Raw genomic sequence first — 24257 nt, 5'->3', positions numbered from 1 at the left:
TGAATTTACAATACACTATGGAGAGCAGAAAATTAAAACTATCAGAGTTCTCCTGTCTCTGTGCTTCTAATGTGTGCGGTGGGTGACTGGGTGGGTGACTGACTGTGTGAGTTCAGTGAGTGTGGAGGGGGAGAGAGAGAGAGAGAGAGAGAGAGGGTCTGTTTAAACTTCTCAATAAAATCCTTAAAAAATGCTTATAAAGCATTAAAGGTTTTGATAACACTTTATAATTAAGTCTCTTTTGTTAACAGTAGGGAATGCATTAATTAACATGAACTAACAATGAAAAATATATTTTTTACAGCATGTTAATTCTTCATTGATAGTATGAACTTACAATGAACAAAATATTTTTAATATTAGAAAAATAGTCATGTTCAAAAGATAAAACTTTAAAATGTAATAATATATTAACACATTTTGGAATTGATTTTGATAAACATTAAATGGTATATATTTATTAATGATGTAAATTAACAACAGTTAAATAATGTTGTTTTTAACATTGGTTAATTCACAAATAACATTAAATATTAACAATATATGTTTTACTTTATTCATTTGTGTTAGAATAAATTATTCATGTTAGTTAATGGAAAAATAAATCATTAAAAAATGCTTATAAATCATTAAAACCTTTGGTAACTATAATAATTTCTCATTTGTTAGCATTAGTAAATGCATTAACTAACATCAACTACCAATGAAAAATATATTTTCACAGAATTTAAAGTTTTATATGTTGTTCTGTGTGTGTGTGTTTCACAGAGTTGATGGTTTGGAATAACCCTTTAATTGCCGTATCCCTTAAAACCAAACTGCCAGAGGGTTACTGTAATGGGTGTGCTCGCTGGGCACCGTTTTATCGATGCCACCGGGATGGCGTATGCTGACGGCTTGGGCCCGTCATCGCTGCTCGCAGCTATATTATTTTTTTTATTTTTTATTTCAATCATCCGGGCACTTTTGGGGGCCTTAACGTGCCCGAAAACTCTCGAAAATTGGCACGCACATTGGAACCTGCGGCCATTAGGACGCCGCTGAGGCTGGGACCCGGGCGTGGCACAGGGGCTCTACGGCGCCCCCTGGAAAATTGTCAGAAAACACGATGTATAGCTCACACATACTTGCACGTATTCATATGAAACTCGGTACACATATAGAACTCATTGAGCTGAACAACTTCCGCGCAGCATGTCTTAGGCTCCGCCCAACAGGAAGTCGGCTATTCAGGGCTGTTTAAAAAGCGCATGCTCTGGAATTTGATATACTCCTCTGAGGATTTCCATACGATTGCCACCAAACTCGGTGAACATGATCTCAAGACATTGGGGACGCTAAATTGCGAAGATATTTTTGATATGTTGAACGGTTTGCCCGTGGCGAGGCGATGAAGTTATGGCGAAAAATGAGACCCAGGAAATGCCTAATAACGTCCACATACATTGTATGATGTATATCAAACTTCAGTGATTTGTTCGTTGTATGATGCCGATCGGATAGATGTGACTATTATGACTGAAAGTTATAGCGCCACCAACTGGCTGCAGGAAGTGTGTCGTTTTCAAAATGCTTTGAATTCAGCATCTTATTTTTACTCGATTTGCTTCAAACTTCACCAGAATAATGTCAAAACACGGCCGATGTAAAACTGTGAAGGGAATATTGATATCTAAAATTATGTTGCCATGGCAACGTGTCAAAGTTGAAAATTCGTTTCTGGTGATTTTGAGGCAGATAACATGTTTAGAATGTCATGAAACTCAACACACATATGAGTATTAATGATAGTTAGACACTGGAAAAAGCTCATAAACGGGCGTGGAAGAGGCACTCTATAGCGCCACCTTTTGTCAAAAATGGGGGGGTTAGTTTTAGCTACAGACACCAAACTCGGTACATAAATTGTTCTTATTAATCCGGACAACTTTCTAATTTACAGTCATTAGCTACGACCAACAGGAAGTCGGCTATATTTATTTTAATGTGGGTTTTTTTAAAAAACGGGCTGTAAACAAATTCATACTCCTCCAAACAGAAACACGGAAATCACACCAAACATTTTTTCTCATGATGCCAAAATACTGAAGATGCTAAATTGCGGACGGATTTAGGATATCTTGAACGATGATTTAATGGCAATTTATTAAAGTTACAGTAAAAAAGAGAATTCTTTTTTTTTTTTTTTTTTTTTTAAGAGCAGCTTTCAAACACTTCATAAAAAATTACATACACAGAACAATACAGTCTGACGATATGTGATTAATTTCATGAATTTACAATACACTATGCAGAGGAGAAAATTTTAAAACTATCAGAGCTGCTTCTGAGTGAGAGCTCCCTGTCACTGCAGCTGAGTGAGGGGTGGGGGTGGGGTGGGCTGTCAGTGACTGTGTGAGTGACTGTGTGGATTGAGCCAGTGGGTGAGAGAGAGAAAGAGAGAGAGAGGGTCTGTTTTTTAAAATCTTAAAAAAATGCTTATAAATCATTAAAGATTTTGATAACACTTTATAATAAGGTCTCATTTCTTAACATTAGGAAATGCATTATTTAACATGAACTAACAATGAAAAATATATTTTTACAGCATGTTAATTCTTCCATGATAGTATGAACTAACAAAGAACATTTTTTTTAAAAGCATTTATTAATCTTTTTAATGTTAGAAAAATAGTCATGTTCAAAAGATAAACTTTAAAATTTAATAATATATTAACACATTTTGGAATTAATATTGATCAACATTAAATGGTATATAATTATTAATGATTATATATATATATATATATATATATATATAATGATAGCTACAGACACCAAACTCGGTACATAAATTGTTCTTATTAATCCGGACAACTTTCTAATTTACAGTCATTAGCTACGACCAACAGGAAGTCGGCTATATTTATTTTAATGTGGTTTTTTTTTAAAAACGAGCTGTAAACAAATTCATACTCCTCCAAACAGAAACACGGAAATCACACCAAACATTTTTTCTCATGATGCCAAAATACTGAAGATGCTAAATTGCGGACGGATTTAGGATATCTTTAATGGTGTTTTAATGGTAATTTATTAAAGTTACAGAAAAAAGAGAAAACTTTTTTTTTTTATCTTTTAAGAGCAGCTTCCAAACACTTCATAAAAAATTACATACACAGAACAATACAGTGTAAGGATATGTGCTTAATTTCATGAATTTACAATACACTATGCTTAGGAGAAAAATTTAAAACTTAGAGATCTCCTGTCACTGTACTTCTAATGTGTGCGGTAGGTGACTGGGTGGGTGACTGACTGTGTGAGTTCAGTGAGTGTGGAGGGGGGGAGAGAGAGAGAGAGAGAGAGAGTGAGTCTGTTTAAACTTCTCAATAAAATCCTTAAAAAATGCTTATAAAGCATTACAGGTTTTGATAACACTTTATAATGAAGTCTCATTTGTTAACAGTAGGGAATGCATTAATTAACATGAACTAACAATGAAAAATATATTTTTTACAGCATGTTAATTCTTCATTGATAGTATGAACTTACAATGAACTAACAATGAACAAAATATTTTTAATATTAGAAAAATAGTCATGCTCAAAAGATAAAACTTTAAATTTTTTTAATATTGATCACCATTAAATGGTATATAATTATTAATGATGTAAATTAACAACAGTTAAATAATGTTGTTTTTTAACATTGGTTAATTCACAAATAACATTAAATATTAACAATATATTTTTTACTTTATTTATTTGTGTTAGTAAAAATTATTCATGTTTGTTAATGGAAAAATAAATCATTAAAAAATGCTTATAAATCATTAAAAGCTTTGGTAACTAATAATTTCTCATTTGTTAACATTAGTAAATGCATTAACTAACATCAACTACCAATGAAAAATATATTTTGACAGAATTTAAAGTTTTATGTTGTTCTGTGTGTCTGTGTTTCACAGAGTTGATGGTTTGGATTAACCCTTTAATTGCCGTATCCCTTAAAACCAAACTGCCAGAGGGTTACTGTATTGTGTGTGCTCGCTGGGCACCGTTTTTCGATGCCACCGGGGTGGCGTATGCACTGGCGGCTTGGGCCCGTCATCGCTGCTCGCAGCTATATTTATACAATTGAATTTCTATTTTGAACAGTATTTAATTCCTGGGATGGCAAGGATTAATTTTCAGCAGTAATTACTTCAGTCTTCAGTGTCACATGATCCTTCAGAAAGCATTCTAATATGTTGTTTTGGTGGTCAAGAATTTTTTTTTATTATAAATGTTGAAAACAGTTGTGCTGCTTAATATTTTTGTGAAAACCGATATACCTTTTTTCAGGAATCTTTGATGAACAGAAAATTCAAATGAACAGCATTTATTTTAAATTATAATCTTTATTAACACTGCAATGTCTTTATGGTCACTTTGGATCTATTTAATGCAAAAAAAAAAAATTGGACCCCAGAATTTTGAGAGTATTTTTGGTGCAATGAAAGTTGCAGATGACCTCAAACTAGGGCTGGGCGATAAAACGATAACGATATGTATCGCAATAGACACGTGAACGATATCAATAAAAAATGTGTTCGATAAAACGTTCGATATTTTTTATTCTTCGTCGGAAGAAAACAAAGGCTGCGAAGCAAGTTTGGTTGCATTAACAAAGGCACTCGCTCTCTGGTAACCTAGCAACGTAGGGAGTGACACGCTAACAGCCAATCATGTAACAGTATCATGTTTGGTTGCGCCATATCGTTGTCTCGTGTCTAAGTGCGCACGCGTAAAAAAAAAAAAAAAAAAAAAGTGCGCACGCGCGGCTGAGAGTGCACGTCTGCAGCCAGACCCTATTGGCTGGTCTGCTGGATTCCTCTTCATAAGCAGAAAATGAGTGCCGCAGCGAGCGAGGAAATTGTAAATAAAAGAGAAAGTCAGCTCCCAGTATGGCAGTTTTTGGATATTATAAGTCTGACCGTAGTCAGACCAAATGTCGTCTTCAAATTATGCAAGACCGTCGTCCCCGCCAAGACTGGTAATACCACGAACTTGATGTACCACCTTAAAAAAAAATATCAATAATTATCGATATCGACCGATATGAAACACTGATATCGTGATACAGTTTTCAGCCATATCGCCCAGCCCTACCTCAAACATCTTGGAAGACACTTGGCAGTGTAAATTCTTCCAATATGTGCAATTATACAATTAAGAGGCACAATGTAACCACAAGCAAATTGTAACATGGAGCAAATCTCACATTCTCGATCTGATTTACTTCCACTGTAAGTACAACTTATTGGTTTAAAAAAAAGAGGGCAAGAGTCAAATATTTTTGATGGTAATGCCAAAAATTATAAGAAATTATGATCCGCATTCACGAGAACAGTCTTCTTTTTCCGTTTTATTTGACGAACATCACCAACGGGGAAAAGACACAAACGTTTCGGCTACCAAGCCTCCCAAGTGTATTTAATTTAGCGGACAAAGAATTATCCACTGAACAAACTACATTATTCAGTAAAGGACTATCATTTGTACCATATAATGTCTCAAATCCATTTATGGTCAAGGTTGAATTATTTAAGTTTTTTAGAAATGTGAAATTGAGAAGTTTTTTTTAATTCGAATGTGAATGCAACTCCATATGTACAACAGTTTAAACCGAAAAGTACTTTCACACCAGTAATTCATAATCATTCAGTTAATACTTTCTGTAGACTTGTAGAAAACGATGTGGAAAAATTATTACAAGAACCCCATAATGAATTGCATAAGAAGCTAAATTTAACAAGAGTGCAAAGAGAAGCATTATCAGCATTAATTAATGATCCGACATTGACTATTCAAAGAGCAGATAAAGGTGGAGGGAGTGTGGTTATAAATACTAGTACATACATGTCAAAAGATATATATAGGAAAATCATCGCGTCAGTTGAAATTACGAATTAACGAACATAAATCGAGTATATGACGACAAGATATAACCTCTTCAGTAGCGAGACATTTTAATGAAATGAGACACGACTTCAAGCAATTTTAATGTATAGGAATAGAAGAGGTTTTTGGGTCACGTCGAGGAGGTAATATAAATAAGGAACTATGGAAACGAGAAGCATTTTGGATTCATAAACTTAAATCACTGACACCAAATGGCATGAATGAAGAACTAGAACTTTCTGTTTTGCTTTAGTGTACTATAATTGGACGAATTCATCTTTAAGATGTTATATAATAAATCTAGAGTATTTACAGTGTGAAAACCATAATCGCTTATGACGATGTATTTCTGATGTTTCTAATTATTGAATTTTCCACTGTTATACTATATAAAGTCAATTGGTGGAGTACATATTGTTGATTGTTTATTTAAACTGTAGGCTTGTATAATAGTGATAAATGAATAACATAATTCTTGCCTCAGTCACGGATGTGTAGCGTGATATACTAGTGAATATGTTGTTTTGTGTCGTGAAAATTGTTTAGTAGTTAAAAGGAAATGTTTTAATGATTGTGGTGATTCAACATTGAGTAATGAGTGATGACGTCGACATAATTGGTGACTTGAAAAGTGGGTGGAGGGATGTAATTGCTTTACACACTGAGGAAGGCTTGGTAGCCATCGGTAGTCTTTTCCCCATTGGTGATGTTCGTCAAATAAAACGGCAAAAGAGGACTGTTGTCGTGAGTGTGGATCATAATTTCTTATATAAAGTAACTTAACAGATTTACGCACCAAAATAAAAAGATCAAGTAACGGAGGAGCGCGGTGCAAATGACGTTGTTGAACTGAATGCCAAAAATTATGCCATGAATGTTGTCAAATTAGCTTAATTTGCATTAGACCTTCTAAGGTTTCACTGTAAAGGGCACAAAAGAAATCATTATTTGCAATTATGTGTATGACAATTAATGACCTGCCAAAATATAACTATGACAGTGGCAGATAGCTTTTCAAACTAGCCACAGAAGGAAAAAATAAAAATAAAAATAAATATATATATATATATATCGATTCTGAGAAGGTCACTCCGAGTCTGCCTGAGGTAGCTTATTAACATTCATGTCAACATTACTGTCTGGCTTTCTAGATAATGAATGTACAGTGAAAGGCTCCATTAAGCCATTGTGTCTCAATAGCCTAAAGGAAAAAATGTGGACATTAAAGCTGCAGGAAATGCCAGAGACTATCCGACTGGGACCAAGGCAGAGGTTAAGGCAGCAACTTACTCTTTGCAGGCATTGGAGACGTGAGTAGGTACAGTGTATTTGCAGTCCATGATCATAGTCAGGGTCTCGCTGTCGTTGGCCTCTTGGAAAGGGGGCTGACCGCACACCAGCATAAAGAGGATGACCCCTAGACTCCAGATATCTACAGGGAAGAGGGTTAAAATGTCATCAGCATTTTCAAAAGACTGTTTAATTCGTTAGAATAGTGAAGAGAGAGAGAAAAACACATCATAGAGCCTTCGTTGCCTCAGGAAGGCAGAATGAAACAAGACAGACAAAGGTCTACATACCTACAATGTCAACCAAGAATTTGGCAAAGAGTAACATCTGGCACATTATTTGTATTCATTTTCAATATTTATGATTCTCAATAAACAGTGTCTGCTCACTTTCCCATGATAGAAAAAATAAACATTTGTGACAATGGCTTATGATCTACTGGCAACAGTTGGGAACACCAGTAATAGAGCTGGCACACAGATATCCCTGGAGTTGTCCCTGAAGTTCTGTGCAAATTTTACTAATCACAAAATGCTACAGTTTTAAAGAGGTGTGGTTTCTAGAACTGATGACAGCTTTTTTGTAATCGTGCGAGATGTTCAGTGACTCTGTGCTCTGGTTGTGAACAGCGGAAAGTCAACAGAGTTTGGGAGAAGTGATCGAGCCCATTAACAGATCTTAAATCAATTTAGCAGCATGGGTGGCCCACAGACTGAGAAAAATTGGTTTGTCTCAGCCAAAATCTGCCCCACGAGCCCTGCATGTCAAAACACAAGGGACGTAATTAACAAGTGCTACGGAATGTTCAATAACTAAACAGTGAAAAAACACTGCATGAGTGGTCTGCAGCAGCATGTACTTCCTAATCTTAAATCAGAAATGGCAAGTACAGCTGTAAATGAAATGAGAAAGTTTAAGCAAAACTTCCATTATCCCTTCAGTCTCCAGGGATGTCACCGCAACTACAGCAACAGTTTGCAGTGGCAAGAAGCAAACCACTTTAATAGGCCCATTTTATGAAATTGACAACACATTTGAGAAAATGGAAGAGGCATGATTTCTTGCTCTAGCTTGCACAGATGGCAGGAGTGCATTTCTAGAAGGTAATGGGAGATGTTTTATCTGATAATGGCCCCTCGGAGAGCTCCAATCTGCTGCAGAGTGTGAAGCAGTACACCTGAGGCACTGAGCAGCCGTGGTTATGCACCGTGCCAGTGGCTCTGGACCGTTTCTGTCCCTGCTGGGACTATTCGGCTGTAATGACCTGTACACCCACAGGCTGCGGGTTCTGCTCTGACCACTGACAGACAGATGGATCAGAAACAAATCTGGCCCAGCAAGAGGTAACTGTATAGCCAGATATCCTGCAGTGTTTAAAACTCTATCACTGACACCAGGGTAAACACACAGCATGCTCTAACTATGGACAATATGATTGTGTAAGCTTTGTCAGTTCTGATTATTAAACTTCAACTAAAAAAAAAGTTAATTTATGGTGGCAGCAGAAAATAATATTATATAGAATGCAGTCTTTCGCAGCTAGATTTCTCACTATGAACAATGGTCCTGGTCTTGAAGTACCCACTTAAGGCCCATTCACACCAAGAACAATGGCTATAACTATAAATATAAATATGTTGTATGGTGATAATGTTCTGTATAAGCACACTCTGCAGTTATGTAGTCTTAATTCTGATTGGCTGTGAATGTTAATCAGTTGAATTTTGTCATATTGTTACAGTTATGGTCTGAATTTCCCATATTCTCAAGGAATTAAGATTATTATTAAAAATGTATAATTATAGTTATCTTCCTTGCTGTGAACAAGCCTTTAGACTTGAAATAAGGCTATATATTAATTAATTCAAATATACATTAAACTGCAGTTCATACCCACAATGGTTTGAATGTGTCTCTAAGATGAGCATGTTTTTAATTTCTCAATTTTATATTTATTTAAAAAATTTGTTCAGTTTGGGGTGGGCCTAAAGCCAAAAAAGACGTTTGACATAAAACATAAAACAATTGCTTCACTGCTTATTAATATTTGAAGATCTTCAATCTGCCAAATAAATGTCATGCGACACGATTTTGACAAAGTCAGTTTCAAATATATCCCACATGACTTTTTCATTCATTAAATTTAAACTAAACCAAATGCAAGAGAGAGAATCCATACAACACACCTTCATGATGCCAATGGTCTTGAATAATTAATGCTTTCAAATAAAGGTCTGTGCCATGCCATGCTCCAATTTTAAACAAAATGTGAAAAAAATTGAGAATCAAATGTACTCGACTGGTTTCATAATCCATCTGTAATAAGAGACTTTACATGGATAAAAGGTAGGAGCTGCACTGACCATTATGAGCACCAGGAAATAGAATGGAGAGCTATGCTTTAATAAATCAAAGTCTGTTTAATTTTGAATGACTGAAGAAAGGGTACATCCTGAATCAATAAACAGACCAATATGCTTAACTCAAAAATAAATTATAGCTGCAAGCAGCAATGGCGGGCCCAAGCAGTCAGTGTAAACGCCACCCTGGTGGCATCAAGAAAAAGGGGCACAGCGGAGAGTCACGTGACCTGTTCATGAACCTAGTTGCACTTGAGTAGAGCTCCGTACGTTTGGCCCCTTTCTGCTGATTTTTTTCTTGTTTTATTTTAAGTTTTATTCATTAATAATACTTTCCCTGATGGCATACAATCGGAAACAGCATGAGTTGTCTCCGTCGGCTTCTCCGACTAAGAAGAAATCCAAGCTACCGACCGCGAGCGATATGATGGACAAGATGGCGAACACTGTTACACACTTTGAGGACATTCTAAGAACCGAGTTGACGGCGATGTGGAACGAGTTTGCTTCTCACATGTCAGTTGTTCAGTCGCTATGCTCTAAACTGGATCTTCTTACAAGGGAGATGAGAGAACAAAATCTGTCGTCGCAGATCACGATAGGCGAGTAGCCGCGCTCGAGCAACAGGTTGTGGACTTGCAGGATCGCAATAGGCGCAGCAATCTGCGTCTGGTTGGACTGCCTGAAAGTTCTGAAAAGGACGACCCTATGGGCTTTTTGAAAAGATTGCTACCGACGTGGCTCCCGTCTCTGGCGGGCAAAGAGATTGAAGTGGAGCGAGCGCATCGCGTGTACACAAGGCTCTCCTCAGATCGCGCTAAACCACGGGTATTCATCTATAAACTGCTGCACATGGACAGGGAGCTCATTCTGCGGGCCTACTTTTTGTCAACCTATTTCTTGAATCTTAATGAGGATGTGCATGTTTCATTTTCCGATCAGGTATGGGGTATGTTTAAATTGTCTTCTAAAAACCCTAATCATCAAATGATTCATTGGAAATTGCTACATAGGGTTTCATGCCCCGGTGAAAACTTCTGACAGAGCAACGCTGTCTTTCTTTCCAGATTTTTCTCCGGTCACCGCAAAAAGAAGAAGTGCATTTGCGCCAATTAGGAAGGAGATGAGAGACGCTGGCATCCAGAATTTTCTCCTTTATCCTGCAACGCTGAAGGTCATTCTCAATCAAGGTGAACCTAAAATGCTACACTCCCCAGAAGAAGCAACAGTTTTTCTCAGATCCCTTTCATCCACCAACTCTCAGTGAACTCCAGCTGGACATTTGCTGTTTAATCGGAGAAGAGATCCTCTAAATGGTTGGGTGACTGTGTCTTTCACTGTTCACTTTAATATTCACTTCTTAATTCATAGTTACTAGAAGCTTTCACTGTGCATACAGTATCGCTTACTGATTATGATGTTATTTTTTTATGTTTTATTCCTTCTCTTTCTTTATTTTATTTTATTTTTTTATTTATTTTTTAATAGAGATACTACCTAATCAATATGTGACTATGGGGCCAATGTTGGTGCTACAGTAATGTGCAGGTTTTTGTTGACGCCACAGACCATATTAAGGGGTGCAGGCAGATCAAGGTTTGTTCTTGGTTTGATCTGCCATAGTTCATGGGAATGTGTTAATGTTTTTTAAATGGTAACGGGAGGGGGGGGGGGGGGGGGGGGGGGGGGTTAATAGTAGACTCAACTGGTTTTATTTTCAAACCATTATGCAGTAATTCTGTTTGATACCTATAACTGACCTTAATATTCTGAATATTGCTACATAGGGTTTACTTGAATCCAATTAAACGTTTTTTTATATACAAATCTGTCATCTTATCTCTGTTCCCAAGTAGTTTTTTTTATTTTTTTTGGGAGCGCCCCTCTCTCACAGGACCCATTATATTTATTGGGTACTGAGATATGCTTGACTCCTTGCCATTCTTAAAAAAAAAAAAATTATGATTGACTTGTGGGACTTCATCTTGTCGGCATTTAACTCCATCTAATTCAACGTGCTGGAAAACGTTGACACACATCATGTGAAAGGGCCTTTATTCACTTGATGGCTTCCTTCAGCCATTCAACACAGGACTCAGCACACTATTATAACAATCACAATCAAGTTACTGATAGATCATGCCTTTGCCAATTCATTCAAGAAAAGAAACCGCGACAAAAGCCATACACAAAGACACTGAAACTCATTGAGATAATGACATTATAACAATACGAAGACATTAAGAGACAACATCTCTGACATTCACATCTCTTTGGCACATCAAAAAGATAAATCGAAGCAAAATAAATCAAACATCTCATTTCACCGTCTGAGTACTTCCAATATAAATGCATTTGGCGACAGGACAATGCCTCAAACACACTCTCTCCAGCGCTATACAAAAACTAATGGGTTATGGCCAAACAAAGGGCCGCTTTAGTGTACGAGTCCATCTGTGGCGCTCTGTCTGTCAGCTGTGGATGAACTTAAATGTAGTTCCCTCATAAAGAAACAATGGCTCAGTCTGTGAAGTCTGCAGTAGAACTGTAGGAAGACATCAACAGATGACTACGCCCCTCTGTGACTGGAGTGCTTTTCTATGTGTCAAGCCGTCAGATGCAGCTCTATCCACGGTTTGTTGTCACAAAGCACTTGACGTCAGGGCTCATTATGCAAAACTTGGGTTATTTTAACTCCAAGACTGGACAATGCTCAAGCCTGGATGCATCTTAGACTCTTACAGAACCTTGGCACTAGAAACGCCTGCACTAAACATAAAATATTTACAGCATAATGTAATCCAAGATCGATTCGCTAGCATGGTGTGCACATACACAGTCCAACCCCAACTAATCTCAAATGCTTTATTTAAGCCTTCCAATGCCCTGCTGAACAGCTAAAAAAAAACAAGAATGAATCAATGTATTAATAATAAAAAAAAAAGAAATACAAAAGTCAATCAATAAAAGTTGCATTTAAAAATGTATTTTATTTTATTGTTACATTTAACAATTTAAACATGACTTTAACAGCTTTAAATAGGCATATTTATTTAATATATAAATCAGTACTATAGGGCACAATTTACTGCATTAACATAAAGGGCATTTAGGAATAAAGAAATATTGCATTTTTATTTTTTTTACTGGTGTTTTACCTGTATTTTAAATTTTGCATTTCATTGCTTTGTGTTTTAGGGTTAACTAAAATTTCTGTTCAATGAATGGCTAATGTACCTTCAAATACAGTAAAAACACTATATGGTATAACACTGTATTATCTGTAATTTATTGTAAAATACTGTCAAATGTATGGTTTTTGCAAGTAAAATATGCCTAATAAAAATATTAGCATTCCCAGAAATTCCTCTGACATCAAATCTTGTGGCTGCATTTTATATAAATAGTTTTGTTTCTTCTCATTTTTGTCATCTTATTTCTGTTAAATTTCTGTTAAAAGGCAAAATGAAATACCAGGTAAATTGGAAAATTAACTAACTATAAATCGCAATGAAATGTATGGTTAGAAGTTATAAAATATGTTACTCCATAATACCCAAAACATTATCACTGTATGTTTCCACTCCATAAGTGTAACTGCAGGTAATAGAACAGCATAAAATTCACACAATTAGAGGCATGCATTGTCATAAATAAATACAATGTGGTTTGAGTTTTGTTCAATTTTCGAACCCTAAGTATGAGTAAGAGTAACACATAATCCGCAGGACTGCATGACAGAAAGCATGACGCGTTCAAATACACAAGACCTTAACTAGTGCTTACTATTACATAAGTAATGTACAGTTCTTCAAGCTAAAAATAAAATCTGGTCCAACTCCAAATCAGATGTCTATAATTGCAGTTCACCAAGTCATAAAAAAGTACTTTTCAATAACATTTGATTAAATGCTAGTTACCCTATACTTATGTAACACACGTCACAACAAATTTTTAGTTACACATCCAATGACTCATGGCATTTGGACACTTACATGATGGATGAAAATGGATGAAACAAGATGTGAAAACATTTGCCATTTATTTAAAGGTGCCATAGAATGGAAAACTGTATTTACCTTGGCATAGTTGAATAATAAAAAAAATAGAAAAATGGAAATGACATACACCTCAAACAGCATTGTTTCCTCCTCCTTATGTAAATCTCGTGAATAAAAAATTTAAAAAGCCCACTGAAACATAGGCGAATCAGAACATAACACCGACTGTGACGTTACAGTCGGGATCACTAATAGTTACGCTCCCAACATTTGCATATACCTGCCCATGTTCTAGGCCAGCCGCCAGCCGAACCATCAGAAGTTCTGCAGATATTGTGAAGAAACAAGCGAGGACAACAGCAAAAATGGCAGATCATGGAAATAAATGTTATGTTCCAGGCTGTGCAGGGATGGGTTGGTGTCTGTATTCAGAAAGGCACAGAAAGCAAATAACGCGTTCTAATAAAATAACACGAGCCACTAAAGGGACATGGTTAGCTCCTTGCTAGCGGTAGCCTGTTACATTACAGTACATAAGATTTCACTTACCACATAAACAGAGTAAGGAGAGATGACTGAGGATGATGGCGAATGATTTACAGATCCTGACCACCACTGAAAAGCATCTGATCTTGTAAAATGTGTGGCAAGTACTGCCGCTCAAACAGAATAAGTGCGATCGCGAATCTCGAAAGTGAAGGTAACAAGCGATCGTGCATTTGAAAGCAGTTTCAGTGCCCGCAGAGTAATAGCGGCTCCCTGATGCCTGCATTTTATATACAGTAGAATTACCCAACGATATAACTAGGAGAGAAAATATTGAAATATATATTTTCCCTGTTTCCTTCCTGCTGTGTGAGAAATAAGCTGAAATGAGCCGCGCTGTGAAACATCCAATCAGAGCAGAGCTCAACATTATTATTCATGACCCTTCCACATAAGCCAATAACAGACCGTTTCATTCTGGGGAGAAATCCTAGGGTGGTAAATGCACATGTAAAACCGTCTGAAGTACCAAAGGAATTAATTCATCAATTAAAAAGTAAATACAAAAATGAATAAATAAAAGTTAATATATTTTGCTACATTTAACAATTTTATTTGTCAATTTAAATTCAACATTCAATTTTGACCACATTTTTTAAATTCTAATAAACTAGACAGTTTAAATGCATTTATTTGTAATATATTCAAATAAATATATATAGCAATTCAGGGGTCTAATAACATCCTGTGACTGCTGACCTGAACAATGGGACCAAAACAATGAGGACTATTTAAGTTTCAGGGCAGGGCCTAAGGGTTTTTGTATGTTTGTGGCATCTGTGAGCTCTAACTGATGCTCCAGCAAGAACTGAACGATACGGATTTGTAGCACATCCTTGTTTGAGGGCAATAGGTTCACGAGGAAAAGAAGTGCTTTGCCCTCATTTGTCCCGTCACTCCTAACCACTGTGTTCCCTCCATCTGTGCTATCACAAAATAAAGAGTCCTATTGAAACAAAGGTCAGACAGCTACTGAAAAGACTCACTGTCTGAGAAGAAAGGCGTGTTCCTGAACAAGGAAGTTGCGTGCAAAAACACGCACACACACAAAGCATATGAAGTGCCAAATCACTGCACAGACACCTGCGACAATAGAGAATACCAACTGGGGAAGGCCAGTCAGATTTATTTTTAGACATTAATAATGTTCTCGGCTCACGCAACTAGACACCAGCTGATGTTGCTCAATATTAACCGAGTCCTCAGAGTTAAGGAAAAACAGATGAACCAACACATTTCATCTGAAGAGACCATCAGGGAAACCAATCTAAAAGTGAGAAATGAAGGGAACAACTGGCATCAAAAGAACACTGCAGAGCACTGAACACTACAAATTCTTCTGCTGTGAACCACCATGGTACAGTTATCTAGCTGGATAATACTGAATATGAGGTTGCTAAAATTGTAGAAAACAATTTGATATACTTTAATCAATCAGAACGAGTTTAAAATGACATCGTTTTTCAAATAAAGTTTGTTCATAAATATAGTCATGTTTATAATTAAATTTAGATAACTAGTGTTTCGGATTGAAACCTAAACCAGGGGCGTCAAACCTAGTTCCTGGAGGGCCGCAGACCTGCAGAGTTTTGTTCCAACCCTGCTCCAACACACATACCATGTAGTTTTCAAATAAGCCTGATTGACTTGATTAGCTGGATCAGGTGTTTAATTAGGGTTGCATCTAAACGCTGCAGGGCTTCGGCCCTCCAGCTACCTCCAGCTACCCCTGACCTAAACGGATAGTTCACCATCAAGTTGTTGTAAACTTGTATGAGTTTATTTTGTCTTTTGAACACAAAGAAGATATTTTGATTAATGTTGGTAACCAAACAGTTGATGGTAGCTAATTATATATGTGATTACTACTTTAATAGTTTTCTTTTAAATAAAATATTACATAATATTATTATTATTATTATTATTATTAATAGAATTATAGTACATTAGTTACAGTTTAGCAGTAAAAAAATATCCAGTATACCAAATGAAAAATAATTTAAATTACAAAATCGTAAAATTCATGATTAAAATTAAATGTAAAATTATTAAATATTTTTCCTTTCATATAAAATATTTATTAATCACATTATTACTAAACGAAACTATTTTGAATTATGTATAGATATATGCATTTTTATTTAATTGTTTAATTATTTTTTTTAAATCCTATATTCATTTATATTTGTGGTGACTGGGCCAGTGAAAATACTGGCTGGGAAAGTACAAATCTGGACCTGGCTGAAAACATAAAAGAAAAAGTCTTGTTTATCCCTGAAAGAGTGGGACGCATCAGTGAACCTGCACCTGGAGCCTTTTTCTTCTGTCCTGGTGTCAGGTCTGACAGGTGATCTGAACAGGAGGCACATGTCTCTGGAAAACCTCAAGAGTGCTGGACACACCTGGTTCAACAGCGGCAGGAGGTGTTACCATAGCAACCAGTGGCCTGGATTAATGGCCCTCTGGGTGGACTTCACATTGTACACCTGTCTCAGGCAAAATCAGGAAAAGAAAGACGCCACTCTAAACATAGTTCCTCCATTTCCTTTAATAGCCTGCATCATCCATCTCTCACATTTGTGTTCTGCTCCCTCTCTCTGTGATCCAGAGCTTCAGCATTGCACAGCACAGAAGATACACCTCACTGCCGTCCCCTCGTTGTGGTGCCAGTGCAGCAGAAGTGACGGAACTTGCGTAAGCGTGCAGGCAGCATATGTGCCTTGCTGAAGCTTTAATTAGTGATTGGGGATTAGTCACTTGGCAACTTTCTCTGGTGAGCTCACCGCACCGGTTCTCCTCTCCAGTAACCAGCTTCAGAGCGGCCCATAGAGGAGCACCGTGCTGCTCTGACAGAAAGTACGCATCATTTCCTCTTCTAACACACATGCAAAAAAAAATCCTTTACTGTTAACTAGCCTACCTCAATGCTACCGCACATCACAAAACGACAGAGCTGACATTCAGCTGACATTAGTCTCAGGTAAGAGTTGGTTAGAGCAGGAATCTTTCTTTTTTTATGTATATATATATACGTAAATGTCTTTACTGCCACTTTTGATCAATTTAATGCATCCTTGCTGAATAAAAACACTACTTTCTTTAAATTATATAAAGTAGGATGTCTTACTGACCCCAAACATTCAAAAAGTATTAACATAAATCCAGCTTGCCTTAGGGTTTTCTTACCAGTTACTGGCAAATCATTCATTTTGCTATATTTCTGAACATTTTCATACCTTTTGTCATACCTTTAGCAGCCAAATGATCCACTGGACTATCCACTTTTCACTTTTGTCAGTTTCATTCAATTGGTTAGGGATGTCTTGATACCAATATTTGATCAGCTTATAATAACAGCAGCAAAATTTTCATGCTCTAGATATCAATTTCAATATTGCACCAAAAACATATACACTACTAAACACACTTGTTTATTTAAATAGTTGACTATTAATATAAACAAATTAAATCAATGGCACGCATAGCTTGAAAGCATAACTCAAGTAAACAATATTCCAAGGTTCACCAAATCATTATTTCACTGTGAAAAAAAAAAAAATGAAGGCAACCAGCTTCAGCAGATTTTTGAGTTTTCTCAACTTGTTGTTTTAAGTTTATCCAACAAAAAGTTGAGAATCTCCTACAAAAATAAGTTGAGAGAACTCAAAAATCCGTTAAAGCCGGTTGCCTTAATTTTAAGTTGGCTCAACTTTTCTTTTTTTACAGTGTTGAGCAAACAGTCAGTAGTGAAGAAATAAATTAAAAGCAGTGAGTGGTTGTCTTTTCTTCTGGCCAATATTGTTGCTTTATTAATATTAATGACATAATAGAGTGGCAGGAAGGTCTATTAGCCTAATGCACTGTCAAGGCAAAATGCAGCGATTTGTTTTGACTGTTTACATCAATACAGCACCAGGATAGGAACTTGCGTTTGACTTTTCACATGCACAGCAGCATACTCTATGCACAGTCTTCATGTAGCGCATGCCGATTCTTCGAATGCAGCCACCTGTCATTCAGACAGCAGTTCAAGTGTCAGTACTTTGAACTACACTGTAAGACTGGTTTTGTAACTTAAAAACATGTATTGACAAAGTACTGGTATTTTTTTACCTACCCAAGTAGTAAAAATAAAATATTATTGTATTAACATACTTTGTCATGATGGCTGTATTGCGAAGATATTACAAACTATCCAAACTAACTTTTACATTAATCTTACTTAAGATATTGTGGCATAATGTGGGACTGAAAATTAGCTTAATTTATGTAAAATTTCACTAAATATTGATTTTTCTTTTCAAACACAAGTCTTATAAATAACTACGTGCCATTGCATGATGTTCTGATGAAAGATAACTTCAGAAAAAGTCATTTATAGCAGGCGTGAGACGCTCTAGGAGGTGAACCTGAGCTGTCGACTTGAGCTGAGGGACTCTGCTGGAAGTGTGGAAGAAAGCTGAGAACATTCACACACAATCTGCACTCCAGCCATCAGTCTTTAGGTGTGTGTGTGTGTGTGTTTCCCGCAGTGTGTACACGTTTGCCTTTGGTGATGGTTTCCGATGACTGAATGGACAGGGTTCTAGATAGATGCAGCGATAAAAGAAACATTACATGATACCACTACAAGGTGTTCACATGAGACTTTTGAATGTGTAAAATGGAGACAATTTTTCTCATGTAGCTAGACTAGTAGAATAAACGCGTGGTGGTGGTGGTGGCGTGGGTGGTGATGGCGCAGTGGATAAGACACATGCCTTTGGTGTGAGAGACCCGGGTTCGAATCCACTGAGAGACACCAATGTGTCCCTGAGCAAGACACTTAACCCCCTAGTTGCTCCAGAGGCGTGCGACCTCTGACATATATAGCAATTGTAAGTCGCTTTGGATAAAAGCGTCAGCTAAATGAATAAATGTAAATGTAAAATGTAACGCTGATGCACCATTTTTAAATGCTTTGCAGGAATTTATCGTTTGAAAAAATGTCTAGTCGATAACGTTTAAAACAAACCAAAAGCCTTGCAAACTCAACTGTCATTGAGCCAATAAACCAACCAACCACGATCAAGACTGAATTTACAGACATCAGTGTTCATGGTCCTGGAATTCAGCTTGTGTTTCCGGTGTTTAGATTATCATACAACAAGTCGAACCAAAGTCAACACTGCAGAGCTTAAAGAAAATTTTAGCTTTGCTATAAATAATAAATATTTAAGATTACAAGGACATAATGTTGATGCAAAGAAGCCACTATTTTGCCATCCCTTAATAAGGAGACTATTTAATTAACAACATCCAAGGACACAATTTTCCATATGCTGCTTGTTACACATACTTCAGTGATCTCATCTGATTTTAAATAAGGCCAATATTTAAGACAGAAGCTCTGATTTGTTTGTCAGAGGCAGGTATGACACCCTGCATAAAAGCCCTGTGACTACATGAACTCATATATTTAAAAAAAAAAAGCATGCTCATCTAAAAATCACGTAGTCTGTCTCTGAGGCTGCTGATTTAAAAACTAGCTAAACACAGACAGTGCCAGACAAATATTAAAGTCTATTTTTAGCACCAATCCAGTAAAGGCCTGTTCACACACAGCTGTACAGATAAACAACATGAAATTTGCAAACAATTTTGCACACAATGCATATGGTGTTGTTGTCGTTGTTTACATGTTTAGAGTATTAATTAAAGAGCCTCTGAATTAAAATCAATCAATCATATTAGCATTTAATTTAGAGAATACTTGAAAAAACTAATTAAAATAAAATAAAAAAATTGTGTCTATACATTTTAATAAATTCCCATGACTAAAATTCATCATTTTAAAATGTATACAGGCTTTCAATGACCATGGGAAATGTTTTTAAATCCTGTTGTACATGGTTTCCCTGACAAAAGACTTGTTCTGGTGTAAATATGTTAACTTAGCCTTGACTCTAAGTGAAGAGTTCAGAAGTGACATCTGAAGGAAACCAACAAGAACAAACGTGTCAAGGTATGATTCAACATGTTCATCAGTCTTTTTAATCAGATATCGTCAAGCATCACGCTATCAATCAACTAAATGAAGTGGAAAAGTCAAATTCCTTTCAGAGTTGCCATCGTTTCAAATGACGGAAACTTTCACAAGCCTGTTTTTCTCAGAGTAAAATCTCATTCATTTTATTATAATAGATAATAGTATAATAGTAAAAATGTCATAAAAATTATTTAAGGATGGGTTAGGATAGTCAAGTATCTAAAATTGCAAGGAGTGTAAAAGGTGTTCCAATAAATATACCTATCCATAAACCATTAAAGTTATATCACAAGATTACAAATAAGCTACTGTGTTTATATATGTTTTTTAGACTTACTGTACGAAATGTATTAAGTTGGACCAAATAAACCCTGGAAATGATTTATGTTGAAAATGAATCCCATTGCTCATCACTTTTATGAAGATGGAGAGGCCAAGGTTGGGACATCTCGTCATGTGTTTCCATCACCGCAGAAAACTCTGAATCCATTAAGCCAGGGCATGTTCCATGTGTCTCTTTTTAAAAGTGATTGCAAAATGAACAATTCAATACTGAAGGTCACTGCCAGTCATACGTATTTTTTTTTCAATGCTAGTACACCAATTAGCTAAGTTAAACTTGAATTAATAAACAGCATAACACCTGATGTCTGTACTAGAAGTTTATGCAGAGCTGTAGGTGCTACACACAACCACAATACAATACAATGTTAGGTTATTTTCCCCAAATATTACCATCGCTTTAATTATAGCATTTATCCTGGTTACACTTAATATTTCATTGCAGTTGAGATGAAATGTATACATTTATAAAAAGAGACTATTGCAATTCAAGTATTATTGGTTTAACCCATCAGATATTAAAGGGGTCATATGATGCGATTTCAAGTTTTGCTTTCTTTTTGGAGTGTTACCAGTAGGGTTGGGCCGATAGACGATGCCATGTTGAGCCGGCATCGCGATTCCACCCCCCACAATCCGCCGCATACCAGTACCGTGTTCGGAAAGAAAATGCCGTGTAGCCTACTACGGGACCCCAAAAGGGAATAAATACATAATGGGAGGAAAATATATATTTCAGTAGCCTAATTTCTCTCGCAGTTATATCATTGGGTAATTATACTGTATATATCCTAAATTGTGGGCATCAGGGAGCCGCTATTATGCATGGCACTGAAACTGCTTTTTACTCGATCGCTTTTTAGTTTCACTTTCGAGATTCATGATCGCACATACTCCGTTTATACTATGGAGTGGCAGTACTTAGCACACATTTTACAAGATCATTCGCTATCGTCTCAAGCTGGTCGCACACTGGATGAGAAGCTCAGCCGCATCGCGCTACGTCTTTACATTGTTTTGAATCGTTGCTAGGTGCCGCGAACAGACGCCGAATGGCACCATCAGTGTGTGTATGCTCATAGAAAATGTGTTTGAATTTTAAAGATGTGGCACAACGCTGCTCTTCTCGTCCAGTGTGCGACCAGATCTCTCCTTACTCTGTCTGTTTATGTGGTAAGTTAAATTTTATGTACTGTAACAGGCAACCGTTGGCAATTGTAATTTGTTTTCCTTGCCGTTCTAAATACAGATTTACACTTCGGGCACACTCCCTAACTCCTACCCCCACCCCCCCGATGTCATCGTCCATCGCAATGTTTCACTGCAGACATCGTCCGATGCCAATTTTGTAGGCATCGCCCAACCCTAGTTACAAGCTGTTCATGCATAGATAAGATCCCCAAAGTTACAAAGACTAAAGCATCAAACTCAAAGAGATATACTTTATAAAAGTAAAGACTTGTCCACGCCCTCCTAAAACGGTTCATTTAAACATGCCCCCACATATATACGTCACGGTGTGGGAAGATTTGCAGAAAACCGCCCAAATGTATAAGCGATGAAAGAAGGCGTGATTTTTAGATTTTTAGTATTGCTGTTGCCGCTGGCACCATGTCCTGGAGACGCTGTGTTTCGTTGTGAAAACAAAAGTACTTTGTTTGGGCTTCCAAAAGAGGACACAACTAGAAATCAGTGGTTAAGTTCATAGGCTGTTTCTATAAAGTGGGGCAATTCCAACTGTCTGGCGCTTCTGACTCACAGCCTGTAAGTATTTTTTCATGTTTAAAGAATATGCCACTGACTATTCGAAGGCAACTTTGGAGCAGTGTAGAGTAGCGCTTGTTGTTTGTCGTTTCTCCGATCACAAATGCAGACATGGTAATGTTTACGCGGTGCAATACAACACAACGTGTAAAAAGACAGTATAAGTCATTATAACCAGTAATTATGTCCACACTGGATGCAACAAATGCCTCGTTTATAATGAATTTTATTGTTTTTGTCTCGTCACGCCATGACACGCTTGAAATATTCGGCCAATCACAATGCACTGGATAGCTGGCCAATCAGAGCACGCCTCGCTTCTCAGACTGATGAGCTTTGTAAAAATGGACACGTTTCAGAAAGGCGGCGCAACAATAATGTACAGTATGTGGAAAATGATGTGTTTTTTGAACCTTAAAACACAAACACATTGCATTACACCTAATACACAAAATAACGTTCTTTTTAGCAACATCATATGACCCCTTTAAACTATCCCTCCCCTGGTGTATTTATCCACATTACAAGAAATTATCACAAATACAGGGCCTGACAGTTAGAGTCCAAAATACACCTGTCTGCACGGCCGGTCTCTGTTTTACAGAGATGCATCTTTCCAGAAGCACAAACAGGTATTAAACAGGTTTCCCAGCCAAACAATGGACAAATTATTATCGATTAGGAAGCGAAACCAGAAATCACCTCAGAAGGGAACCCACCGACATCAGAGCACAATATCTATTTGATCACACTGACAGTGTCAATAAAGAGTGTTTAATCAAGGCTCCAGCAGGGAAGCTCAGCTCAAACAAAGAGCGGATTAACTGTCCCACCATCTGCCTGTATAAGGACTGGAAATACAATTAAGCAAAGATTACCATACAAATGTGTACAGAGATGCAATACCAATACAGTTTAACTATGCTATCTGTGCTAGTGTGCTGGGATAACTCAAGCATCATGCATGCTTAAATGAAAGCTTTTCAGCATAAACACACCTCTCTTCTATAGATATTAGGTTTTTTATTAGCTAATACTTATATGTCAAATTTTGCCAAATAAATTAAAAATAAAACCTTAAAAAGTACTGTTTTAAATGCTACATGATTAGGCTACAAGATTTGCTACATTTAATGTAGCAATTTTTATTACAAAAAAAATTATTATTATTTTATATTTTAATTAATAAAGAAAGTTAAATGAGGAGACATTATTTGATTTGCATATTTCATATCAAATGCTAAATCAATTACATAAGCAGCCATAAGTCATTTTTGGTGAGTTGATGGTTCAAGATGCTTTTGAAAGATGCTCAGGGCTCTCTCCTTTGTTGCTCTGTATTGGCCAGTCGATGGACTGAAGCTTTGCATGCCCCGACATGCCTAACGCCTCTTCAGCCTTAGCCTTGGAAAGGTTATATCTCAGCCTGCATCAACTTGCACACTTGTGTTCATTATCTTGGGGAGCTAACACAGCAATGATGAAAGGAATCCGCCAACGCACTTCAAGAATCCATAGCCTAATGATCCAGAACTTGAAGCTCAAATGACAGTTCCTCTTAACTGACGAGAAGAACCACATTTGGAGTATCTAGGGTTAAGGGGTTTGTTCTGACATGTTTTCTGATAAAGAGGTTAAGCTGTGTTTTTGGCAGAAGTATGGCAATGCCTTACAGTGACAGATCATTTAATAAATCAATAAATTGTGCTGCTGTTAAACCACTGATCAGTCATGCTCACACTGGGATAGTTTACCAATGTATAAGGGCTTGGAAAATATTGTATCTTTCAGTTAGGGTGTATTCACACTAGGCGTCTTGAACCATGCGCGGTTCGTTTAGCCGCCCCTGGCCCGGTTGGAAGAGGTAGGCCAGGGCACGATTCGTTTGAGCTCGGGCGCAGTACGCATGTAGTGTGAGCGCTAACCGCGCCGGAGCATGGAACAGATACTATTTTGTGTACGCTACTGTCATCATTACGACCGCAAACATATACTATTACTA

General features: G+C 36.9%; 1 protein-coding gene across 1 annotated transcript in view; it reads right to left on the bottom strand.

Annotated features, from left to right (window-relative positions):
* The window catches only part of LOC306877917 (SNF-related serine/threonine-protein kinase-like), a 70619-nt gene that overhangs the window by 35147 nt on the left and 11215 nt on the right, over window positions 1-24257 (bottom strand). Inside the window, exon 3 of the mRNA XM_079429956.1 lies at window positions 7215-7356. Within this exon, the coding sequence (XP_079286082.1) occupies window positions 7215-7356 (142 nt within the window). The remainder of the gene's footprint in view (window positions 1-7214; window positions 7357-24257) is intronic.

The sequence above is a fragment of the Barbus barbus genome (assembly GCF_936440315.1).
Source record: "Barbus barbus genome assembly, chromosome: 12".
NCBI lineage: Eukaryota > Metazoa > Chordata > Actinopteri > Cypriniformes > Cyprinidae > Barbus > Barbus barbus.
Note: the sequence above shows the minus strand (reverse complement) of the source record. Positions and strands in the feature narration are given on the sequence as shown.